Source organism: Podarcis melisellensis (assembly GCF_964234715.1).
Source record: "Podarcis melisellensis genome assembly, chromosome: 16".
Classification (NCBI taxonomy): Eukaryota; Metazoa; Chordata; class Lepidosauria; order Squamata; family Lacertidae; genus Podarcis; species Podarcis melisellensis.
The window spans coordinates 19,671,546-19,695,787 of record NC_138533.1 but is presented as its reverse complement, the minus strand read 5'-3'; the positions used below and the strand labels follow the sequence as shown (position 1 = coordinate 19,695,787).

At 49.1% G+C, this 24,242-nt stretch overlaps 1 protein-coding gene across 6 annotated transcripts in view; it reads right to left on the bottom strand.

Moving 5' to 3' along the window:
- NOS1 (nitric oxide synthase 1) overlaps window positions 1-24,242 on the bottom strand; it is a gene marked incomplete at its 3' end in the record, with an annotated part of 178,885 nt that overhangs the window by 4,284 nt on the left and 150,359 nt on the right. For 5 of the 6 annotated variants that reach the window (XM_081892213.1, XM_081892212.1, XM_081892214.1 and 2 more), the window contains 15 exons: window positions 23,248-23,392; window positions 22,466-22,570; window positions 21,213-21,271; window positions 20,053-20,169; window positions 18,884-19,058; window positions 17,840-17,978; window positions 16,082-16,160; window positions 15,226-15,419; window positions 13,431-13,600; window positions 10,913-11,123; window positions 7,450-7,537; window positions 7,154-7,275; window positions 4,878-5,026; window positions 3,371-3,565; window positions 1,282-1,400 (listed from right to left, as the gene is read on the bottom strand). In XM_081892213.1, the coding sequence (XP_081748339.1) occupies window positions 1,282-1,400; window positions 3,371-3,565; window positions 4,878-5,026; window positions 7,154-7,275; window positions 7,450-7,537; window positions 10,913-11,123; window positions 13,431-13,600; window positions 15,226-15,419; window positions 16,082-16,160; window positions 17,840-17,978; window positions 18,884-19,058; window positions 20,053-20,169; window positions 21,213-21,271; window positions 22,466-22,570; window positions 23,248-23,392 (2,067 nt within the window). Of the gene's footprint in view, window positions 1-1,277; window positions 1,401-3,370; window positions 3,566-4,877; window positions 5,027-7,153; window positions 7,276-7,449; window positions 7,538-10,912; window positions 11,124-13,430; window positions 13,601-15,225; window positions 15,420-16,081; window positions 16,161-17,839; window positions 17,979-18,883; window positions 19,059-20,052; window positions 20,170-21,212; window positions 21,272-22,465; window positions 22,571-23,247; window positions 23,393-24,242 lie in introns of those variants that run through there. The other variant, XM_081892215.1, reaches the window with a different exon arrangement.

Sequence of the window (24,242 nt, the reverse complement as noted above, 5' to 3'; positions counted from 1 at the left end):
CTTCTGCCAGTCAGTGTAGACAATATTGAAGCAGATGGACTCAGCACAAGGCAGTTTCTTTTCTTCCTATCTCCAGTTGAATGGGATGGGTAGCAGGCAATGGGAGGGGCAGAGTGGAGGCTGACCTACTGGGCAGGCAGCCCCAACCTTCGGCCCTCCAGATGTTTTGGACTACAATTCCCATCATCCCTGACTACTGGTCCTGTTAGCTAGGGGTCGTGGGAGTTGTAGGCCAAAACATCTGGAGGGCTGCAGGTTGGGGATGCCGTACTAGGGCAAATGGGAGTCTCAGTACCACCCTTACAGAACTTAGCAGGAAGGAAATGGTGACTAGAACTCTGCCTATCGTTAGCTCTGGCGCCACCTGCTGTTAGCTCCCCTAAGTTCTGCCCCACCATTCCCAATAGACACCAGCCACCACTGCCAGGGCTATTTACTCCAACTTGGCAGTAGCTTCCCAGGTTTTTTTCTCTGGATCAGGGGTAGGAATGCACGAGGGCTGCATTCCTTTCTGGGCATGATAACCTAAAAGAGCCTGTGCTGGATCAGGCCAATGGCCCACCCTCCTGGTGGGTGTGGCCAGAGGGGACAGTGGGCGGAGCAACAAATGCAAATTTCACTTTGCATGCAGTAGAAGAAGAAGAAGAGTTTGGATCTGATATCCCGCTTTATCACTACCCGAAGGAGTCTCAAAGCGGCTAACAATCTCCTTTCCCTTCCTCCCCCACAACAAACACTCTGTGAGGTGAGTGGGGCTGAGAGACTTCAAAGAAGTGTGACTGGCCCAAGGTCACGCAGCAGCTGCGTGTGGAGGAGCGGGGAAGCGAACCCGGTTCACCAGATTACGAGACTACCGCACTGGCTTGAGTAGGCTTATTTCTACTCACACCCCTCTCTCCAGGCAAGCGAGAAGCATTTATCAGAGTCCGAGAGGTGTGTTCAGGCCAGGCAAAAAAAGGCCAGGACTCCTGAGGGGTGTGGCCTATTTGGGGGAAGCTATGAGGGCTGGTCAGAGCAGCCGGGAGGGCTGCATTTAGCCCCTGGGTTTGAGGCTCCCCCCCCCCCGGTTTTAATCGGCAATCCCAGGGATGGAACTTCTGCATGCAGAGCTTAGAGGCTCAACATGCCTGCTCCCCGGTGATCCCCACCCACTCTTGGCTTGTAGCTTGAGCGATGGCGTCAGCTGAAGGACAAAAGGGATTCTCTCGCCCAGCCCACACGTTTCTGGGGAAACAAAAGCGCCGACTTGAAAAGGAAAGGAAGCCAGCGGGCCCGACTCACTCGTCCGTGTCTTTCTTACTCTCCTCGATGTGCGCAATCGACTCGGACCGGAGGCGGTTCGTCACTTCGTACGTGCGCAAGGTGACTCCAAATATATCCTCGTGGTAGCGGTTGTCATCCTGCGGGGAGCAGGGCAGGCCAGGTGGGAAGGAGGAGGAGAAAAACCAACGCACAGTTAATTTCAGGAGTGTAGAGTCGGAAGGGACCCCATGGGTCATCTAGTCCAACCCCACTGCAATGAAGGAATCCCTGAAAGATGGCTCTTCACCCTCTGTTTAGAAACCTCCAAGGGAGGGGAGCCCACCACCCTTCGAGGCTGTCCACTGCACTGTCAAACGGTTCCCCCGACCACCAGGAAGTTCTTCCTAATGTTTATCCTGAATCTCTTTTCTTGTACAGTAGTACCTTGGTTCTCGAACACAATGCGTTCCGAGAGTCCATTCGAGTCCCAGAACTGTTCGAAAACCAAGGCCTTGCTTCCAATTGGCTGCAGGAGCTTCCTGCACTCAATCAGAAGCTGCGGAAGCCGCGCCGGACGTTCAGCTTCCAAAAATCATTCAAAAACTGGAACACTCGTTTCCGGTTTTCAGTCGTTCAGGAGCCGAAACACACGGGTTCCAAGGTGTTTGGCAACCAAGGTACGACTGTAAAGTCAGAACCTCCTTTCTTGGAAGAGAAGACAGCCAAGAGCTACTATAATGCGTGTGGGAACTTAAAATATCCCAAGGGCCTCATTCTCTTCTGTTCAAGCTTCCGGGGACCCTACGTGGCAGTGGGAAAATTGATTTCCCCCCCCCCCTTTGGTCAGTGCAGCAGGCTACTGTCCACGCACCCCTCTCTCAAACATCTCTCTTTATATCTCCACCCGGGGAACAATGAAGCATTATCAGAGCTTGAGGACAAATCCTGGCCAGGCAAACACAACTCTCAGAGAGCCTGAGGCAAGGCCAGTGAAGGGGATGTTCTGGGGAAAGAGGGTGTGTGTGAAGGAATGACTACCAGGTGTGGAGCACACTTCCACCCGCAGACAAAGCCACAGCTGTCTGAACATCATGCCCTCTATCTAACCTTTGCTCTCTTAGTGGTCTGCCGTGCCCTGTCTGTGACCTTTGTCTCCTTAGTCATACATTGTGCAAGGGGAAAGTAACGTGGTGGAAACAGGTGCCAAAATAACTTTGTACCACCGCTCAATCTCAGGATTGGAAGGTGTGTAAAGGTCACAGTCCGAAATGTACCTGAGTGGTTTTGCATATTGTGCTAATAAAAAGAGCCTCCGCAGAGCTAGCTGGCAGCTTGCTTGTGCACAGCTCACCTGCATTACCAACTCCTGCCTCATGTCCTTCACTTCGTGTGTGGCCTTGACAGTCTGGATGCAAAGGAGGGGAAGGAGACAGCAGCTGGGGAACGCTCCCCCTAGGGGAGAAAGCTCAGAGCCAAGTGCTTGGTGGTGGCATGGCAATGAGGGGGAAGCGGAAGGTTGCCAAAGTAGGTGCTGTCGGAACTCCGTTCAACCGAGCCTTTGAAATCGCCTCCGACTGTTAATGGCCTGAGCCTTTGATAAGACTCCAAGCACATTCTTCAATCAGCAGAATTCCCAGCACAGGGAAGGATGAGACCGTATGAGCTACATTTTAAAGAGTTTTATTTTCTAGCTACGCAGAACAGAAAAGACATCCTCTCTCTATGGAAGCAGAGAGCAACTGAACAAAGGAACAAAGGAAACAGGAAACCACTAAGGTTTCTCTAGTCTCCTGTGAGACTTCCAATAGCCTGGACTGTCTCTGGAATGTAAACACAGTCCTGTGACTTGCAGCAGCTGCACAGTGAGAAACAGAAACTAAGAGGTGCTACTCCCTCCTGGGGGGACAGTGGGATTACCTGGGGGTGGGCGCGCTAAAATTCAAGGGGACCCGTGCTGGTTTTTTTATTGTAAGCTCCTTGCGTGGGGACCTTGCAAAATCACCAGGGACAGTGATGGAGGCGGGGCCTGTGTTCTGGAGCCACCTGATTTCAGCTCTGGATGTTGGCAGGGGGCCTGATGCCATGGGCTGCCCCCATGGCATGCTGGGCGGTGGGGATGGCTGCTCACCCGTAGCTTGCTAATGAAAGCGCTGGCTTCCTCTGCCGTCAGCTTGCCCTGATGCCTCCCGATGCTCTGGACGGTCTTGAGGACGTCTCCAGCCATAGTGACGTCGCCGCACACGTAGAGGTGTCCCCCCTGCTCCTTCAACGCCTTGTAGACGGTTCCCGCCAGCTGCTCCTGAAGGATGTCCTGCACGTATTTCTATGGGAAGGGAAAGCGGACAGCAATGGGTGTGTGTGTGTGTGTGTTTGCTTTCATGTTGCAGAAGAAGGCTCCCATCCTTGAAGCACAGCGCCCCCTGCAGGCAGGCCAATGAACTGCAGAGCTGACCCCAAAGAGGAAGGGAGGAGGGGTAGGGGCAACCTGCAGATTTTGCATATTATGCAAATTATGCCACATATTCGGTAGGTTCAATATCCTCCTATACAGTCCTCACAAGATTCGGACTTAGTTAGGGATGGAAAAGAGTCATCGAGGTTGCATTTTAAAGCAAGCCAACCTAATTCACACTTCCCATACTGCCACACGGCTCGGAATGCAATTTCCCTCAAGATTTTACGCTTCTCTGAATTTTGAAATGCAGCTTTGGGCTCAAAAAAAATGTGCTCCAAATGCATTTTAAACACCTCTGTGTTGTTATGGGTTTGGTGTTTTTTAAAGGAATGCATGCATTCAGATAAAGTACGTATTTAAAGAGAAATCTTTGCACACATATTTTTACATCGTAAATGTAAAAATGTAAATAATAATACTTCATTAATCTCTTTAACAAATTTGTGGACTGCTTCGCAGCACAAAGCCACTACAGTGATACATATGGTAAAAACAGAATGAAACCTAAAAATGCAAGTTCTAAAAACCATTATATCGGTTTAGAATACTCTAATACCATTAACACAACTCTAAAAACTACAAAAACCCTCTCATCCTCTACAAAATTGATCTTCCATAAATGATTGGGTTATATCTCAAGGTAAAGTTGCCTAAACAAAAATGTCTTCAGAAGGAGCTTAAGGTAGCAGACATTGTTCCCCTTGCTACACAACAGCTCTTTGAGGTAGATTAGGCTGGGAGAAAGTGACCAACTCCAGGTAGCCCATGATTCAGAGGAGGGCAATGGAGATATTCAGTGGTTTGGGAAACAAACCCTTATTTTTTATGACTTTACATATCCCATCTTTACAGGTGGTGTACGTGGTTCTCCTTCCCCACCTATTTTATCCTGACAACAACCTTGTGAAGTACCAGTAGGTTAGCCTGAGAGTCAGTGACTCTGCCCCAATGTGACCCAGTGTGGATTTGAACCCTGGTCTCCCAGGTCCTAGTCTGACACTCTAACCACTACACCACACTGTCTCTCATGGATTAAAGCATAAACAGGGTGGGACGGACTAATGAATGAACACATGAGCGAAACGATCTGATCCATCCGCAGGTGGGTTAGAACCATACAATTGCAGAAGGGGACCCAAGGGGTCATCTAGCTCAGGAATCACTGCTGATCACAGGTTACCTTTGGTTTGTCTGGCTCACGGGAGTAGGCTGTAAACAGCTCCTTGAAGACACCACTGCTTTTCGCCAGCAAGGTCTCCTCTTTGTAAATGTGGTCAATCTTGGACTGTCGACAACCAAAGACCAGCATCATGGGGCATGGCTTCAGCCCTGGGGAAGGAAGGAGAGGAGAATGCAAAAGCTGGAAGGGACCACGAGGGTCATCTCGTCCAACCCCCCCTAATGCAGGAATCTTTTGCCCAAGGTGAGACTTGAACCCACAACCCTGAGCTTAAGAATCTCATGTTGTACTAACTGAGCTCCTAGGCGTGCCAGCAGGAGGCAACTAATCCATATATAAAACAAAAAACAACCCGTTATTTCAAAACATGGACTAAAGAACCACACAAGTGATCAGACACAAGCAGGGGGTTTCATACCGTGCCCAAAGGGAACTTGACGTTCTAGGGGGCAGTGGTAGCTGGTGTCCATTGGGGCAGGATGGGCAGAAGGCTGGGAGGCCACCAGTAGGTGGCGCTGCAGCCAACGACATCCAGAGCTAACTAACTCTAATTTTGCCCTCTTCCCTGCTGAGCGCGGAGGAGACTGAGCAGCAGCAAGGTGACAGGCAGTGCCATCCCTCCCTGGACCTCCTCTTTCGTAACGCTAGAAATCGTGGACATCCAATGCATATTGGAAGGTTAAGGATCGGGGACACAGTACTTTCTCATGCAGCTCATAGCTAAACTATAGAAGTCCCTCCAGCAGGAGGCAGTGATGGCCACCAACTTAGGTGGCAGTAAAAGAGGATTGGGGAAAATCATGGAGGACAAGGCTACTTTATGCTCTGCCCCCATGCTTGGAGGCAGCAATGCTTCTGAATACCAGTTGCTAGAAGCTGTGGGAGGGGAGGGGGCTTTTATGCTCAGGTCCTGCTTGCGGATTTCTGACAGGCTGGCCACTGTGAGAACAGGAAGCTGGTGCCAGGCTTCAGGGAATCCGATTCCTCCCATGGAGGGGAGCCAAGAATTAGATAAACAAGAAGAGTTCTTACCAAGTCTTTTATTCAGTATTCACAGAGAGGGGCTTTGAAAAGTGCCTCTCTTGCAGTAATGGCGTTGCTCTGAGTAAAGCCCCACTCCCTCCGTCTCTCCTATTATACGTCATCCCTACGTTGGCAGATCTGTGCTTTCTGCCTCTGAGCTCTCTATTCTCTTACTTTCCATGCCCACCGGTTTCTGGGAGAAGGGGGCTCTGGAATGCTTTCTAAGGACACCAAGTCTGTCAGCTGTCTCTCTTCTTCTTCTTCTTCTTCTTCTTCTTCTTCTTCTTCTTCTTCTTCTTCTTCTTCTTCCTCTTCCTCTTCCTCTTCCTCTTCCTCTTCCTCTGCAGCCTCTGAACTATGACCTTCTGCAAACCACTGTTGTAAACCTATACAGTGGCACCTCAGTTTAAGAACAGTCCTGTTTATGAACGATTCGGTTTACGAAGTCCGCAAAACTGGAAGTAGTGTCTGGGTTTGCGAACCTTATGCCGGTCTAAGAACAGAATCCGAACAGTGGAAGGGCACTGGTAGCAGGGCACCTCCTTAGGGAAAGTGTGCCTCGGTATACGAACGGTTTCGGTTTAAGAACGGACTTCCGGAACGGATCAAGTTCGTCAACCGAGGTACCACTGTATTGTCTCCCTCTCCTCTGGGAAGTGTAGAAGGGGACGAGTCGGTCTCCACCATTCCTCCTCTGTCCAGTCCCTGACATCTGGACTAGCTGGGCCACTGTCCTAATCCAGCAGGCAATGTTATTGGGGCTGGTTGCAAGTAGGAACATCTCCACCCCCATTGTTCTACCTGGACACTGAGGTCCAGTGCCGAGGGCCTTCTGGTGGTTCCCTCATTGAGAGAAGCCAAGTTACAGGGAACCAGGCAGAGGGCCTTCTCGGTAGTGGCGCCCTCCCTGTGGAATGCCCTCCCACCAGATGTCAAAGAGAACAATAACTACCAGACTTTTAGAAGACATCTGAAGGCAGCCCTGTTTAGGGAAGCTTTTAATGTTTGATGCATTATTGTATTTTAATATTTTGTTGGAAGCTGCCCTGAGTGGCTGGGGAAGCCAAGCCAGATGGGTGGGGTATAATAATAAATTATTATTATTATTATTATTATTATTATTATTATTATTATTATTAAGGCAGACAGGTGAGGGCAGGTGTAGGTTGGCAGGTGTAGGGTAGTGCCCCATTTGCCCTAATGCGCCAGCCTCCACCCAGTCCTGCTCCACTCATGTAGATGACTGGACCTACCTTTGTGTTTGACGTCAAAGAGCCGTTGCTGCCAGAAGCTCCGGAAAGGAGCAATCCCCGTCCCAGGGCCCACCAGGATGCAAGGAACCTGCGGGTCTTGTGGCATGTGGAACCCAGGAGCTCTGCATAAGGGAGGGGGAGAGGAAGAAGAGTTCTCTTGTGATCACACATTAGCAGGCTGATCCCTGTGTTATTATCATAGAAGTGTAGAGTTGGAAGGGCCCTCCGAGCGTCATCTGGTGTAATCTTTCCACAGATGTCCACACTTTTTCAATCCCCCCCCCCCCACATCTTACCCTCTGACAAAACATGGCACCACTTCGTCTGCCTGTATCCGGTTGAACCAGGAGGAACAGACCCCATGGTGGATTGGCCCTTCCCCATCTAGGCAAAAACAGAAGGAAGAAGATGGGTCAGGTCTGCAGCGGAAACACAAGGCTTTTATCCAACACACTCTTTGCTATGCGTGAATTTTAATGTTGCATGACAGAGGAATTTCTGCGCTAATGGAAACTTATAGCACAACAGATTATGCTTTTTGTGTGTGTGCGACAACATTTCTGCTGGCACAAACATTTCTCTTTCTTTTTAAAAATAATATTTTTTTTAATTTTCCAAAAATAACAAAAATGAAACAACAGCAATACAAATTCAAAACCAAACAGAAGAAATAGACTCCCCCCTAGTCCCTTCCTTGGTTCCATTATTTAACAGCATACCACATGTGCACTGTAAATTTAAAAACCATTCAAATTACTTATTGTCCATTCATAATAAAGTTACAAGTAGTCCTAGAACCCTGCTAATGTATTAACCTGTGTACATTGCTTCTGTATATATGCAATAAAGTCCTTCCAATCTTCCTTAAATTTATTGTCTTCTCTTCCTCTTAGTTTCATTGTCAATTTTGCCAGCAAACCTTTCTCAACAGTGGACGAAGTATATAAGTGACTTTAACTTAACGCTATGGAAATAATAGAATTCTAGAGTAGGAAATGGGAATCAGGGATCATCTAGACCAACCCCCTGAAATGCAGGAATCTCAGCTAAAGCAGCCATGACAGACAGCCACCCAGCCTCTGCTTAAAAACCTCCAGGGAAAGATAGTACACCACCTCCTGAGGGAGACCGTTCCACTGTCAGAACAGCTCTTACTGTCAGAAAGTTCTTCCTGATGCTTAGTCAGAATCCATTTCTTGCAACTTGAAGACATTGGTTCAGGTCCTACCCTCCAGAGCAGGAGAAAACAAGCTTGTTCCCTCTTGCATGTGGCAGCCCTTGAGATATTTGAAGATGGCTACCATATCTCCATGGTGCTGGAGGAGACTCTTGAGACTGCAAGAAGATCAAACCGGTCTATTCTGAAGGAAATCAGCCCTGAGGGCTCACTGGAAGGACAGATCGTGAAGCTGAGGCTCCAGTACTTTGGCCAACTCATGAGAAGAGAAGACTCCCTGGAAAAGACCCTGATATTGGGAAAGATGGAGGGCACAAGGAGAAGGGGACGACAGAGGACGAGATGCTTGGACAGTGTTCTCAAAGCTACCAACTTGTGGGAGGCAGTGGAAGACAGGAGTGCCTGGTGTGCTCTGGTCCATGGGGTCATGAAGAGTCGGACACGACGACTCAACAACAACAACCATATCTCCTCTCAGTCTCCTCTTTTCCAGGCTACACATACCCAGCTCTTTCAACCGTTCCTCATAAAGCTGGGTTAATTGCGAATTTTGTAATTAAAAAAAAAAATCCAACTCAAGGTCAAACATAGGAAGCTGCCTTAGACTGATCTATCTTTCCAGTTCAATATTGTCTATGCTGACTAGTGGTGGCTACCCAGTATTTCAGACCAGGCCTTAAAACTAGAGCAGTGTTTCCCAACCTTTTTTGGGCAAAGGCACACTTCTTTCATGAAAAAAATCTCGAGGCACACCACCATTAGAAAATGTTAAAAAAATTAACTCTGTGCCTATATTGACTATATAAAAAGTACAGTGGTGCCTCGCAAGACGAAATTAATTCGTTCCGCAAGTCTCTTCGTCTTGCGAGTTTTTCGTCTTGCAATGCACGGTTTCCCATAGGAATGCATTGAAAATCAATTAATGCGTTCCTAGGGAAACCGCCTTCAGACCAGGTCCGGGGACAGTCTGTCCCCCGACCTCTTCTGAAGGCTGGGGGGGACGGGGACAAGGGCTTTTCTTCCCACTGCCAGCCTTCAGAAGGCTGTTCTGAAGGCTGGCGGTGGGAAGAAAAGCCCTTCTTCCCACCTCCCGCCCCGCAAGCTCCGGGGACAGGAGGGCTTTGCTGCCGACCGCCAGCATTTTAAAAGCCCCTGCTGTCCCGGGGCGATTTTAAAATGCTGGCAGGCGGGAGCGAAGTCTCCGCTGCCCCGAGGAGATTTTAAAATGCTGGGGGTCGGCAGCGAACGCTTCGCTCCCGCCCGCCAGCATTTTAAGATCGCCCAGGGCAGCGGAGAAGTCTCCGCTGTCCCGGGAAGGCAGGCGGGGGGAGCAAAGACTTTTGCCCCCGCCTGCCTTCAGAAGAGGTCCAGGACCTCGTTCCGATGCCCGGCGGCAGGGTGCGAGGTTCCCGCCCCACCGCCCGGCATCGGGGCATCGTTCCGATGCCGGCCGGCGGGGGGAGAGGTTCCCGCCCCACCGCCCGGCATCGGGGCATCGTTCCGATGCCGGCCGGCGGGGGGAGAGGTTCCCGCCCCACCGCCCGGCATCGGGGCATCGTTCCGATGCCCGGCGGCGGGGGGAGAGGTTCCCGCCCCACCGCCTGGCATCGGGGCATCGTTCCGATGCCGGGCGGCGGGGGGAGAGGTTCCCGCCCCACCGCCCGGCATCGGGGCATCGTTCCGATGCCCGGCGGCGGGGGGAGAGGTTCCCGCCCCACCGCCCGGCATCGGGGCATCGTTCCGATGCCGGGCGGCGGGGGGAGAGGTTCCCGCCCCACCGCCCGGCATCGGGGCATCGTTCCGATGCCCGGCGGCGGGGGGAGAGGTTCCCGCCCCACCGCCCGGCATCGGGGCATCGTTCCGATGCCGGGCGGCGGGGGGAGAGGTTCCCGCCCCACCGCCCGGCATCGGGGCATCGTTCCGATGCCCGGCGGCGGGGGGAGAGGTTCCCGCCCCACCGCCCGGCATCGGGGCATCGTTCCGATGCCCGGCGGCGGGGGGAGAGGTTCCCGCCCCACCGCCCGGCATCGGGGCATCGTTCCGATGCCCGGCGGCGGGGTGCGAGGTTCCCGCCCCCCCGCCCCGCTTCGGAGCAGCGTTCCGAAGCGGGGCGGCTGGGGCAGGTGTTCCCGCCCCCCCCGCCCCGCTTCGGAGCACCGGGAGAAGCGATCTCCCGCAGCCCCTTGCTTCAAAAGAGGTCCGGGGGCAGCGGGGAAGAAGTGCTGCGCTTCCCGCTGCCCCCGGACCTCTTTTGAAGCAAGGGGCTGCGGGGAGATCGCTTCTCCCCGCAAAGCCTTGCTTCAAAAGAGGTCCGGGGGCAGCGCTTCCCGCTGTCCCCGGACCTCTTTTGAAGCAAGGGGCGGTGGGGAGAAGCGATCTCGGGCGCCGGGGCGTGCAGGCGCACTGCTCGCTCCTCTTTCCGCGCAGGCGCCTTCTCTCGCTCTTCCCACGGCACACCAGGCAAGGTCTCACGGCACACCAGTGTGCCGCGGAACACTGGTTGGGAAACACTGAACTAGAGGACCTGGCAACTTCCACACACAAAAGTGATGCTCTACCACTGAGCTGTGGTCCCAATTTACCTCTGGTGCGATAGGAGACCACGGCTACCGTGAGGTGGACCTCGTCGGGATACATGTCAGGGGAGGAGCTAATGGAATAGTAGCGAGGCTGGAGCAGTGGGAGCTGGGTCAGCAAGAAGGTGGACGGCATCTGCACGGACGGGAACTCTTCCAGAACTTCAACCATGGTGGGGTTCTTGGACCATTTCCACTCCTCGTATTCCTGCAGGCCCTGGACATAGGGGACACGGGAAGCTGTCAGTTTGCATTTCTTACTACAGAGAGTTTTGATCTGATGTGTAGAGCTCTTTCTTATTCTACTCCATTCAAGAGGGTTCTGGAAGCTACTCTGTGTGAAAGGAACAAGCAGAAAGTTCATGATGTTTGGGTTGTTCCTTCAGAGAAGCTGAGTACAGCTGGCTTCAACTGGTTCTGTTATCTCAGGCATCCCCAACCTTTGGTTCTCCAGAGGTTTTGGCCTACAACTCCCATGATCCCTAGCTAACAGGACCAGTGGTCAGGGATGATGGGAATTGTAGTCCAAAACATCTGGAGAGCCGAAGGTTGGGATGCCTGTGTTATCTCTTTCTGTCAAGGTCCTGCTGACTATAATAAGAGGCCAGAAGGAACCTGGGTTTCACTTTCTCTTTCTGTCTCTCTTTCCTTCTGGTGTGGTGTTCTGTACATAGTATGCTTAGAGTTAAGGTTTTAGACTTATAAGTTATTGTAAGTTTAAATTAAGACTGCTGCAACTGGATTTCTTAAGGGCTGTGGCAGTGCCAGATTTACGTATAAGCTAAACAAGCTATAGCTTAGCCCCCCCCCCCCAATTTCACTATTAATATACTTCTTAATTGTATTTCAGTTCAACAATTACGTTGATAAAATACTTGTAATGTGCAAGTGGCTTTAGATACCTATTAGGTCCATAAATTACCATATAGCACATATTCAATACACAAAAACAGCGACAATTTGTTGTTGACAAAGGACATATAAAGGGCCCCATTACCTTCAGTAGCTTAGGGCCTCATCAAACCTAAATCCGGCCCTGGACTGTGCCAATCCTGAATGTATAGGATTTGTGACCGTTATGCTCATTTGCCTTCAGTAGCAGTAAAGCTGTTGGATAAAATATTAATTGCCTCTGGTCTATTTTTTGGGAATCCTGCAACATGTTTAAGTTTTTACTCTGCTAACTATATGTTGGAATCTGCTCTGGATCAATATTGAGTAGAATTCAATGACAGAGGCTGCCATAGATGGAGTCAGCCATCATGTCTGGTAGGCTATGATATCCGCCTCCACGAATTTGTGTAGCCCTCTGTTAAAGATGTTCAAACTGGCAGCCATCACTGTTTCCTGTGGCAGTGAGTTCCACAGGTTAACCACACGCTGCATGAAGAAACAGGAGGGTGAATTGTCTTGCCTTTCATGGACGTGTCTAACTTTGGTTCATTCATTTCAGCAACTCTGCTCTGAGTTTGACCTAGTTGTTGTTGTTGTTGTTTTTTTAAAAAACACACCTACTTTTTATTGACGCTTATCAAAAGATATACAAAAGTTCATGCGTAATACAAACTATATTTTTTTATAATACACCAGAATAAAATAAATACTTTTAAAACCTAATCTAGAAAAGGAACAGGAGCAAGAGAGAGAGAGAGAGAGAGAGAGAGAGAAAGAAAAGAAAATGGAAAAAAGATAGAAAGACTTCTGGTTCTTTGTCAGCTACATATAGTATTCACTCATTAACATTCAATTATTCTGTTTTCTATAAGCCAATATTTTTTCAATCTTTAAATCCAGATATTCCGAATTAATTTTCTTGCTCACACAAAAGAAGTCCGTAAGAAGTTTCCAATCCTTAAGAAATGTCAATAGTGGTTTTTCTCTAATTAAACACGCTAAGTTTGCCATCTCAGCCAAGTCCAACAATTAAGACCTAGTTGTAATGCATGACTGGACGGATTGATTGACATCCCTTATTGCAGAACCCGAATCAGTCTGCATGTGAGGGGCGAAGAGCTGTATCACAGAACAGTGGGATAATCAGCCTCATGTAACCAACACGCTTAAGTCTAATTAGTGCCGGAAGGGGTTAATACCATAGAGTAAGATGTCCTGCCAGGCTTAGCTTTGTCACTTCCTCCCTTACCTTGGGAGGAAATAGGCAATCCTCCCCCCCCCACGAGAACATACAACAGTTCATTTGCAGCTTTGCCTGCAAACATGATACAGTGGTACCTGGAGTTACGAACTTAATTCGTTCTGGAGGTCCGTTCTTAACCCAAAACGATTCTTAACCTGAGGTGCACTTTCGCTAATGGGGTGTCCCGCTGCTGCCGTGCCGCCGGTGCACGGTTTCCGTTTTCATCCTGGGGCAAAGTTCGTAACCCAAAGCAACTACTTCCGGGTTAGAGGAGTTTGTAACCCGAAGCATTTGTAACCCGAAGCATTAGTAACCCGAGGTACTGCTGTACAAGTACATAATATACAGGGCAAGGTTCTCGCAGCCCTTTCCAGACTGCGGACTTACCTTGCTGAGAACCTGAAGGCGCTTCTTATCTTTCTCATTGGTCGCCAGCAAAGCAAATTGCTGCAACAGGATTGGTGTGGGAGGGGTGGTGATGTCCAGGTAATATTTGAAGGCCTGGAAGATGGTACAGGGAGGGACGCGGTTCTCGTCTGTCCAGTTGCTGATGACACCTGTCAAGACAGAAGCCAGTTGGCCTGCATTGAGGCTGGTCTATCGGGGCAAGTGGCCTTTTATCCATTTCGGATAGGTCAAATATGGATTTAAGATTAAAACCACTTACCACTTTTCTGTTAGGAACTGTCATGGTATTGACGGAGAATGAAGGGGAGGAGGAGAGACAGGCAGAGGAAGGGGCGCAGGAAGTGGCGGTGGAGGAAATAAGGGAAAGCCAGGAGGAGGGACAGCTCACAGATGTTAGAGCAGAGCCTCAACACTGCACAGGAAGTTCTGGCACAGACAGTGAAGCAATGCCTGTTCCGTCTGCCCAGGAAAGGAGTGTTAAAGAGGAGGGGACAGAGACATCAATTGAAAATTCCACGTCTTTTCTGTTGGAGAAGGGGTGGGCGTAAGGCACTCCAAGAATCTGAGCCAGAGGATTCAGATGCATGATTGTAACGTGCTGCTTGTACATATGTAAAATAAAGACTGTATATATGTATCTCTGAGTGAGCAGAGGCATTTCTTGCGGAGAGCGTTCACAAGCCATCACAGGAACACAGGAAGCTTCCTTGTACTGAGCCACACTCTTGGTTCATCTAGCTCAGTATTGCCTACACTGACTGGCAGCATCTCTCCAGAATTTCAGGCAGGATTTCCTCCCAGGCTTCCACCAGTTGGGGATTGCACGCAAGGCAGGTACTCTGCCTCCTCATTTTGCCATGTCACAGTACTGGGAGGACTCCTCAGGTTTCTCTCGACATATTTGGCTCAATAAAGTAATGTTTATTCTCACTTCACTCCTAAATTAAGAGTAGCTTGGGCTGCAGCTAAAGCGGTGCCTTTTATCAATTTCTGAGGGGCTGAATATGCAAACCACGTACCATTTTTCTATCAGTAGCTGCTCCCTTCCCCATTTCACAAGGGGGAAAGGAGTCCTGAGCTTTGCTGTAAATACTTGGCTCGATAAAGTAATGTTTATTCTCATTTCTGGGAAATGGACTCATAAATTAAGAGCATCTCAGGGCTCAGCGAAACCTATGGATTTTGCCTCCATTTGGTGGCCATTTGTTACATGTTTGACAGGCCAATTGTGGGGATGGCAACCTCCGATGAAATATAGCTTTATTTGGTATTCATAACATTTGTTTTGTATTCTCTCTGTATCAGGTCAGTTTTTGTTGTAACATCTAACGCACTGTGTAGTCTCTTGAGAATGTAATTTATTACCTTGGCTTTTTTTTGCTACCGTTTTCCCCAACTCTTTTATTTCATTTCCCATTTCTTACTGGATTGTTGTTTTAACTTCATTATGAAGTCTTGAATTTTTTTTTATTATTTTTTTAAAAAACAACTTTAGGAAGAAAAATGAAGGGAGATAAAGTGTTGCCTTCAACTAGGTGAAACGTTGAGTAGACCCAATGAGATTAATGAACCTCCATTAGTCATCTCCATTAATTTCTGTAGGGCCTGCTCCAAATTTGATTAATGTTGGATGCAACCCTAAGTCTTCTACTGCAGGCATCCAAGCAAGCAAAATACAGATGCTGAAGCAACAAGGAATGGCTCCTACATAAGGAGGTCAACTCTGACCAACCAGGAGAACTGAAAAAACAACAACAGCGCCTTTGCTCCTTACCTAAAGCCGTGTTCCTCTCTTCCAAGAGCTCCACCTTCACCAGCTGGTTGGTAGGGGGCGCATCTTCCAGCCGTTCGATCAAGGCGTTGACCAGGTCTTCGTGGTTACCTGGGAAGACGCCCAGGTGGTCTCCGGGTTCATAATGCAGCTCCTGGTGTCCATTGGTGTGAAGCCGGAGGAAGATTGTGGAGCGGCTAAAGCGAGTAAGGAAGGCTTTGGGTGTGCCGCTCTTTGCAGATAAAATCCCCCACTTCTACAGGTATTAGGTAGACCTTGCACATAGCACATTTAGGTAGTGGCTCTCAGTTCATTTCTGGGCTCACGTTGGTGTCTAAAGCCCTAAAGGACCCAAGCCTTAAATATCAGAAATGCCTCCTCCTTCTCCAAAGACCCTCTCAAGCATCAAGACTGGCAGAGGGGGCCCTCCCAGTGCTTCCACCACCCTCAAAAGCCTGGGGGCTGGTGGATGAGAATATGTGTATTTTCAGGACCCACCCTATTTTTTGTGACTCTGTTTTATGCCTTTATAGTTTGGTGAGTGTCTGGGGGCCAAAACAAAATGGAAGAATATTGGGTTCACATGCTAACACCAAGCCATCATTAAAGCAAATCAAGGTTTGGAAGCAGACAGCAAACCATGGTTTCAGATCATGGTTTGCTGTCAGAGAACAAACTGTGGTTAAGCCATTGGTCAGGATTCACACATAACATTAAGCGATGGTTTAATGAACCATGGTTTGGTGCTCTGTGCGGACTAGTTCATAATTGAGTGCAAACATGATAGATCCTGGGCATAATGAAGCTGTGTTCTTCTCAAACTTGCCATTTTTGGCAGGGGTGAGCCTGCAACTCCTACCTAGATTTGGGGCTTTGTAGATTCTGACGTGCCAGGAGCCGGGCTGCGAAGACTCGCTTTTTGTGGATGCTGTACAAGCCTGCAAATGAAAGAAAGTCGGTTAGTCCTGTTTGCGGGGACTAGTTGCAAGTGTCACGACTGTGGTTCAAGGACATATTCTGGCGGGTGGGCAGGTGGCACAGTATCAAATAAGGTGCATACGGCCTAGAATGCGAAACCTGTCAGGCCATAATGAGTCCCTGGGGCTAGAGCAGGCATAGGCAAACTCGGCCCTGCAGATGTTTTAGGACTACAACTCCCATCACCCCTAGCTAACAGGTCAGGGATGATGGGAATTGTAGTCTCAAAACATCTGGAGGCCTGAGTTTGCCTATGCCTGGGCCCACCCCATTGTAAATACATCCAACATTATAAAAAGTACAAAAACACCACAAAACATTATTACAGCACCACTGTAGCAGTCGGCAGGGAAGTGTCGGCAGTGCAGTGGTGCTCAGCGCACTTCCCAGTGCTGAGCATCACTGCCAGTTGGAGAGAGGGGAAGAGGTATACGATATAATAATAATAATAATAATAATAATAATAATAATAATAATATCTTTATTGTCATTGCCCCCTCTCGGGGACAACGAAATTACTTGGCTGCTCCATCCACCCAGGTAGGGCACTCCACACAAAATCAAAACAACTATAAAAACACTAATTAAAACAATACAGTATAATACAGCAAGGAAGATTAGATGACTTTCAAAGTCCAGGCTTCCCATTCAGGGCCAAGATCGCTCTGGAGAAGAAGCTGTTCTTAAGACGGCTCGTTCTTGTCTTCATCGTCCTGTATCTCCGTCCCGACGGCAGGAGCTCGAAGTGACAGTGACCAGGATGCGATGGATCTTTTACTATGTCCAGTGCCTTCCTATGGCACCTTGTGGCATAAATCTGCTCTAAGGTGGAGAGTGGGCAGCCAACAATGCTCTCTGCTGCCTTAACAACTCTGCACAACCCCATCCTGTCCTGGGTAGTACAGCTTCCGTACCACACACAGCTTCTGTACCACACGATATCTTTATTGTCATTGTCCCATACAAAACAATGAAATTGAAAATCTACATAAAACATTCAAAAACCCCTAAAAACTCTGAAACCCCATTTTAAAAGACAATATACTATAGAGACTCCTTATGCTGCATTTAGAACCAGAATTGCATTTGCGTAGAAACTGTTTTTCAGGCGGCTATTCCTGGTCTTTATAACCCTATACCTTCTTCCAGAAGGCAGAAGCTGAAAGAGATCATTTCTGGGGTGCGTACTATCCTGTGCTATCTCTGCAGCTTTCTTATGGCACCTGACAGCATAGATTTGATCTAAGGTGGGAAGAGTGCACCCGATTATTCTCTCTGCTGTCTTTACAACCCTGGGCAGCATTGTTTTTTCCCCTGGCCTTGCAGCTCCCAAACCACACAAACAGACCATAAGTTAGTACACTCTCCACAGTACAATGGTAAAATGCCATCAACAGGTGAGGCAGCAAAAAGCTCAGGGTGGTGTGGCAGCAGCAGCGGAGCTAATGCGACACCATGCTTGCACTGCATCAAACTCCCCGCCACCTCTCCTTCCCGCTAACCTGCAGCGATGCTCAGATTTGGGAAGCCAGGTGAGCAACCGCCTCTCCGCTCATGCAACCGCTACCGGGTAGCCAAGCCTGGTTGAGTCCTGCCTCTGAAAATGTCCCACCAGGAAGTTAGCGGCAAGCCACAGTACCTTGTGTCAGTTCGGGTGCTTCGGCAACATAGGTCAGGCGGAACTTGCTCCTCTTCCAGCTCCGGTCGTTGCTGATGAGGGAGTTGTTGGCTTTCTCGATGTTGACGTCGTCGCCCACGCAGAACACATCACAAGCTGCCTGCAGGACAAAACAGGTTCTCAAGGCAAAGAAAGGCAGGCTGGGTGGGTGGAAGAAAGGTGTCCAGCTAGGATTCCTCCCCTCGTCTCAGGACTCTGTTTTGGGCTAAGCAGAGCTGTGAAGATGTCCTGACGGTTTGCGGGGCAGGGCCAGCTCCCTCACGGGACTCTCCTGCCCTAGTTGTGATTCCCGGAGGGGGTTGGCAGGGCCAGACCATGGAATCTCAAATTTCAGCCACGCCCCATGTGATGCCAAAATTCAGCGTCCCCTGCCTCTCACGCTCTATTCTAAATAATAGTTGCGGTGCCTCCTGCAGCTCTGTGTCCAGGTCGCACTCCCCTAAATCTGCTTCTGGGGCAGGAGAGAGAGCAGACAGAGCTGCTTCCTCTGAGAGGGTCTCTGCCATCCATTCCCAAATGCCTGCCTGTCAGAGCCCACCAGCTCCTTCTCCCTCCTACCTCTCGTGCCTGTGGCTGCCAAATAATTCCAGTTCCTGATGGAGCCAAGGGGCTTCTGACACCCTTCAGACAACCCATTTATTGATCATCCACACGCCTGGTCTTTTACTGAGCCCTTGTTCCAATTTTCCCCGTCACTTTCCTAACTGCCAATTAGTTTCTCTTCTCCTTTTTTTGAGGTGGGTTTGTTGCACTAGGGTGGTGCAGCTCTCTAAACCACTTTTTACTTGCGCAGATCGAAATCTCCAGGCTATGAGTTCAAAACCCTCCCACAAATTTCTGATGGCTTGGAGGTGATGACCCAACATCTTCCCTTTAAGGAACCCATTGCCTGTGAGCAGTTGATTACGATTGGCCTGGCCTCGTGGCTCTGAGATATCCTCTCCCCAACATTTCCTCATCTTCTAATCCCATCTCCTGGCAGGAGGCTGAAGAGAAGGTGGCTACCTTGAAGACCTTTTTGGCCCACGTCCTGAAGGACTCCTCTTGCCCACACAGCTCATCCCCCTCGCCCATCCTCAGGATGCGTTCTCCACCCAGCTCCTCCAGGAGCGTGTCCACTGCGCGAGCAAAGGCGCAGAAGTGGGGATAGGCCCGTGACCCCAGTCCAAAGACGGAGAATCTGTAGGACAGCAGGAGAGGTGAATCAGTCAATTTTCCTCATTTTTTCAATTTTTTTCCCTAAAAGACCCCATGAAAACAAATCGGCATTTCAGTGTTGATTTCTCCTAATGTACCCATACTCATACCGGACGTGGGTGGCACTGTGAATTAAACCACAGAGCCTAGGACTTGCTGATCAGAAGGTCTGGGGTTCGAATCCCCGTGACGGGGTGAGCTCCCATTGCTCGGTCCATGCTCCTGCCAACCTAGCAGTTCGAAAGCACGTCAAAGTACAAGTAGATAAATAGGTACTGCTCTGGCAGGAAGGTAAACAGCGTTTCCGTGTGCTGCACTGGTTCACCAGAAGCGGCTTAGTCATGCTGGCCACATGACCCGGAAGCTGTACGCCGGCTCCCTCGGCTAGTAAAGCGAGACGAGCGCCGCAACCCCAGAGTCGTCCATGACTGGACCTAATGGTCAGGGATCCCTTTACCTTTACTTACCCATTCTCATATGCCATTCTCCTTTATATTTACCCATTTATTTCAAAGTGATTGTCTCATAATAACAGAATGCACTTTGTATGCTATTTCCCACTAACATATGCAGTTTTCTGCATGCTTTGCCGTACTGTATGCATTTTTGCACACGGAGCTAGACTCGATAGCCGCATTGCGAAATCCAGAGAACTGCAAATTTCTGAGGACGGCTGAGTTTTCAGTTTGCACATTCTTTTGGAAAGTGCAGATTGGGTTGGTTCGCCTCCCGCTGAGAACTTAATCGAAAATTCCCCATCCCTATCTGTACGCAAGGAAGCAGACATCGAGGTGGTGGCTGCACAGCCAAGCAGAGCCAGCAGGGGTCACTGTCAGCCCGACAGAAGGCCATAGACAGAGAGTGAGATTTGTCTCTTGGGGCAAGGTTATACTATGTCTTCCAGCTCCTGGACACTGCTGGATTGCAGCTTTGCAATGTGAGCTCTGAACTCCCCGCTGTTCACCTGCCCTGCTCACCTGACATTGGCCAGCGGACCGGTGCTCTCAAAGTTGTCCCTGGCTTCAGGCCCGTCAGCTGAAGATTTCCGAGCATCTGAATACGAGGAGACGCTGTTGAAGCGCACTTTGTAGCTCCTGCAAAACAGGATGGTAATTCAGTGCCAGAGATTCTGTTTTGCATGTAGGTCAATCCCCAGGGCTGGGAATACCCCCTGCCTAAAACCTTGAAGAACTTCTGCTTGTAGGCAATACTGAGCTAGATGCATTAACGGCCTGGACTTGGTATAAGACAAGTCCCTATGCTTGTTTTATATTAGGGAAGAGCCATAGCTCAGTGGCAGAGTGTCTGCTTTGCATGCAGCAGGTTCCAGGTTCAAATCCTTACAACATCCCTGTAAGGTAGGCTCCACTGATAGTGCCAGTAGACCTACTAAAAAAGTAGTCAGGAGATCTGATCATTTGCATCAGGACAGATCTATTTTGGTTCTCAATATGCAAAGAACTAGCCCACTATGCTGGTCAAAGGAAGAGGCTCACTCTGTGGACGCCTGACACCTAGTGGCTGCTCAGGGTAACTGCTTCCTAATTGCTGGTTGAGAAATCATTGGTGGATGAGCGTCCTAGGAATTTTGTATTCCAAGCTTCTTGGCGATTTGCAGCAAGGAGTTTAGACTCCTAGTTCTTCAGCAGCAGCAGCAACCAAATGACCTCCCCGCACACACCTGAATAAGGCTGCTGCAATCAAAGAAGGTGAAGGAGAAAACTTGACAGGGCAGGCTGGTCCATTAGGGCACACTGCCTTGTCAACCTCAGCCTGTCACCAGCCAGCTAGCTGGAGCCCACCTGCCTGCCACCTTCCCTTTTAGTCTTATTGTTGCCCTTGTAGAACTCAACAGGGAGGAGGCTCTGGCTCCATTGGCTATTGGCTCTGGCGCCACCTGCTGTTGGTCTCCCTGCCTCCCACCCTACCAGTCCACTGGGACTTGTGTGTGAACAAAAGGACTGTGGGCTCAAATCAATTCTGGCACTGAAAGCGAATCCCTAGGCTCAGAAGTACCCTGGCCTTCAGTTCCTGTCTTTCTTTTGCACCTGGCTCTGGTTGATGGATCTTGGGGTTCCCATAAAAAACAAACAACCCGCGCAATTCATAATTCCTGGATCAGGGTTAGCACACCCACCTTCTCTCTTCGAGGTTGGAGTTGGGATTCCTCATTTCCATCAGAGCACAGCCAAATTTCTGGGAAATGAGGGGAAATGTAAACATGTGGGAGAACAGGCACACTGAACAGAATTAAGTTAAAAATTTTGTTGTTGTCGTTTAGTCATTTAGTCGTGTCCGACTCTTCTGACCCCATGGACCAGAGCACGCCAGGCACTCCTGTCTTCCACTGCCTCCCGCAGTTTGATCAAACTCATGCTGGTAGCTTCAAGGACACTGTCCAACCATCTTGTCCTCTGTCATCCCCTTCTCCTTGTGCCCTCCATCTTTCCCAACATCAGGGTCTTTTCCAGGGAGTCTTCTCTTCTCATGAGGTGGCCAAAGTATTGGAGCCTCAGCTTCAGGATCTGTCCTTCCAGTGAGCACTCAGGGCTGATTTCCTTCAGAATGGATAGGTTTGATCTTCTTGCAGTCCATGGGACTCTCAAGAAGATCAAACCTATCCATTCTTAAGGAAATCAGCCCTGAGTGCTCACTGGAAGGACAGATCCTGAAGCTGAGGTTCTAACTGTTAAAAAAACAAACACAAATCTGGACTGGGGGATCAGGATTAGGAAGCTTCTTATGTTGCTCAACAAGGGCAGACCCCCCCCCCCGACTGAACTGCACCACAACTTGCACGTCAACTCCACAAAAGCCCTCAATGCAACAGGGGGAAATGGTCAAGTAGGATTCTCTGGAGGAGAAGGTCTTTCACATTGTGGGTGGTGCTTAGGACTGACCAAGCTAGGGATCATCTCTCAGCATTGCCTTCAAACCTTCCACCAGCATTTCCATTCCAGCAGGAAACATTAATATAGTTAAAGCTAAAAAAAGTGGGCTGTGTTGGACCTCTCTTTTTTTAAGTGGGTGCAGGGAGAAGAATTTCATGGCATCTAAGTGCAAAAGCTGACCAATACTGGAACGGTTACTTTCCCTACAGGCTAGCGGAGCCACCCAGCCACAGTCAAGACTGTTTTGCAAGACTGTGGCTCCACCACGTCAAGTCTTCCAGAAGTACCACAACAAGTTTCTAAGAACAAAGCCAACATTTTAGGATGTAATCTGAAGGCACATGAGACCACTATCTTCCTGAAGCCAACGAGATCTGGAGGGGACCTGCATTTCATTCTTATCATCAGTCACAAATTCGGGCCTTTCTGCTGTGGGGAAAGATCTACAGACTTAGTCAACCTAACCCAATGAAGTGAACATGGAAAATCTCCCTCCTACCTCCCCATTCTCTGGTGGGTCTCCGTTGCCAAAGGTGCTTGTGACAACCAGCACGAGAGTTTCATGTTCCAAGTGGACAGTGTCATACTCATCCATCGACATCACCTGAAGAAAAAGGGCACAGAGAGGCTTGTGGGAAGGATCCCGACGGCCCTCCAGGATGGAGTGACTTGTGGTGGCCTTCCAGATGTTGCCAACTCCCTCCAGACCCAGCCAGCATGGCCAACAGTAAGGGATGGTGGGAACTGGAATCGAACAATGTCTAGGAGTCCCAAAGGCTTGATTACTGTAACACGCTGTATGTGGCCCACCCTTGAACCTAGTGCAGAATTTTTTTGGTTTTGTTCTTTACCACCCAGCATTAATTTTATCAAACAAACACACAAATAAACATATAAATGCAGTGCATGCTTGTATTTCGACTTTTCCTGGCTTTACGACAGGCTAGCTTTTAAATGCGTGCTTATCCATTTGTTTCTTTGCCTTACGGACAAAACAAAACACGGACAGTTTTATGTACAGGTTTGGGAAGTAATAGTGACTAGCCAGTTAGTACCTTCCACAAATCTGCAGAACCATTCAGCACGCCGCCCCCCAACCACCTGCCAAAGCTTGATCTTAAAGAGGAAAAGCTTTCTTAAACACAGGCTGGGCCCTTTCAGACCAGCCTAACGGTTTGTCAAAATTTACATGTCTTTGCCCTCGAAGAAAAGCAGTTCAGCTCCTTGCTGGAGAGTTGGAGAAGTTGAGCTAAACTCTTGGAACGACAGCCAGGATCCTACCTTGGCATCAAAGGCATGCTTGAAGATCTCACACAGGGTTTTTGCATAGACCTGGGATTTTCCAGTTTCCGTGGCATACAGGATAGTGGCCTTGACTCTCTTTGCCATTGCCTGCCCCATCAGTTTGGCAGAAAACTTCACAGCCCTAGGAGGGCGGGGAAAAAGAAGATTTATTGACCTGGGAAGCTGATCTGATCTTTCCTCCTGGTTACTCTCAACATTTTTATCTTTTTGTTTTTGCATATGCAGGGTGGAGTTTGCATTCAATACATTAAAAGGTAGGTGTGTATCCATGTGCTTGATGATAACAAGAAAACTACAAGCACTGAACAAAACCTTCCAAGTAAAGGTGAATTGACTTCAGATGCTCCTTCGGTCTACACCTATGATTTATTTAAGAAGTGCACACTTAAGAATGTAACATTTGAATGAGACATGGGTAAAACATACAGGTATGATTGGATCGACTGATTGCACTTATCTCCCATATTCCCACCCCAATGAGCTCCAAGGGGCATTCATGGTTCTCCCCCTCCTCACCGAATCCTCACAAGAACCCTGTGAGGTAGGTTAGGGCTGAGCGGCAGTGACTAGCCCAAGGTCACCCAGAGAGCTCCATGGCCAAGTGGGGATTTGAACCCTGGTCTCCCAGCTCCTAGTTGGACACTCTAACCACTACACCACACTGGCTCTCTGAGTAAGCTGGGGTGGTTACAGCATCTGGCCAAGTCTTTTTTTAAAATCATTTTTATTGATTTTCCAATAAAAAACATCCAATTAATATATCCAATCATAATACTTCAATTAAAAATTAAAAAAAACAAATAAAAAAGATCAAATTATAGTCCAAATTGTATTTATTAATTTCTCCGAGCTCCCCACGGTCTGGATCTCTGAAGCATATCTCCAAAGTCTGGCCAAGTCTTCATCATTGTCACTGGACTCAAATTCCCACCAGCCCCAGCCCATATGGCCTATGCCAAGGGATGATGGGA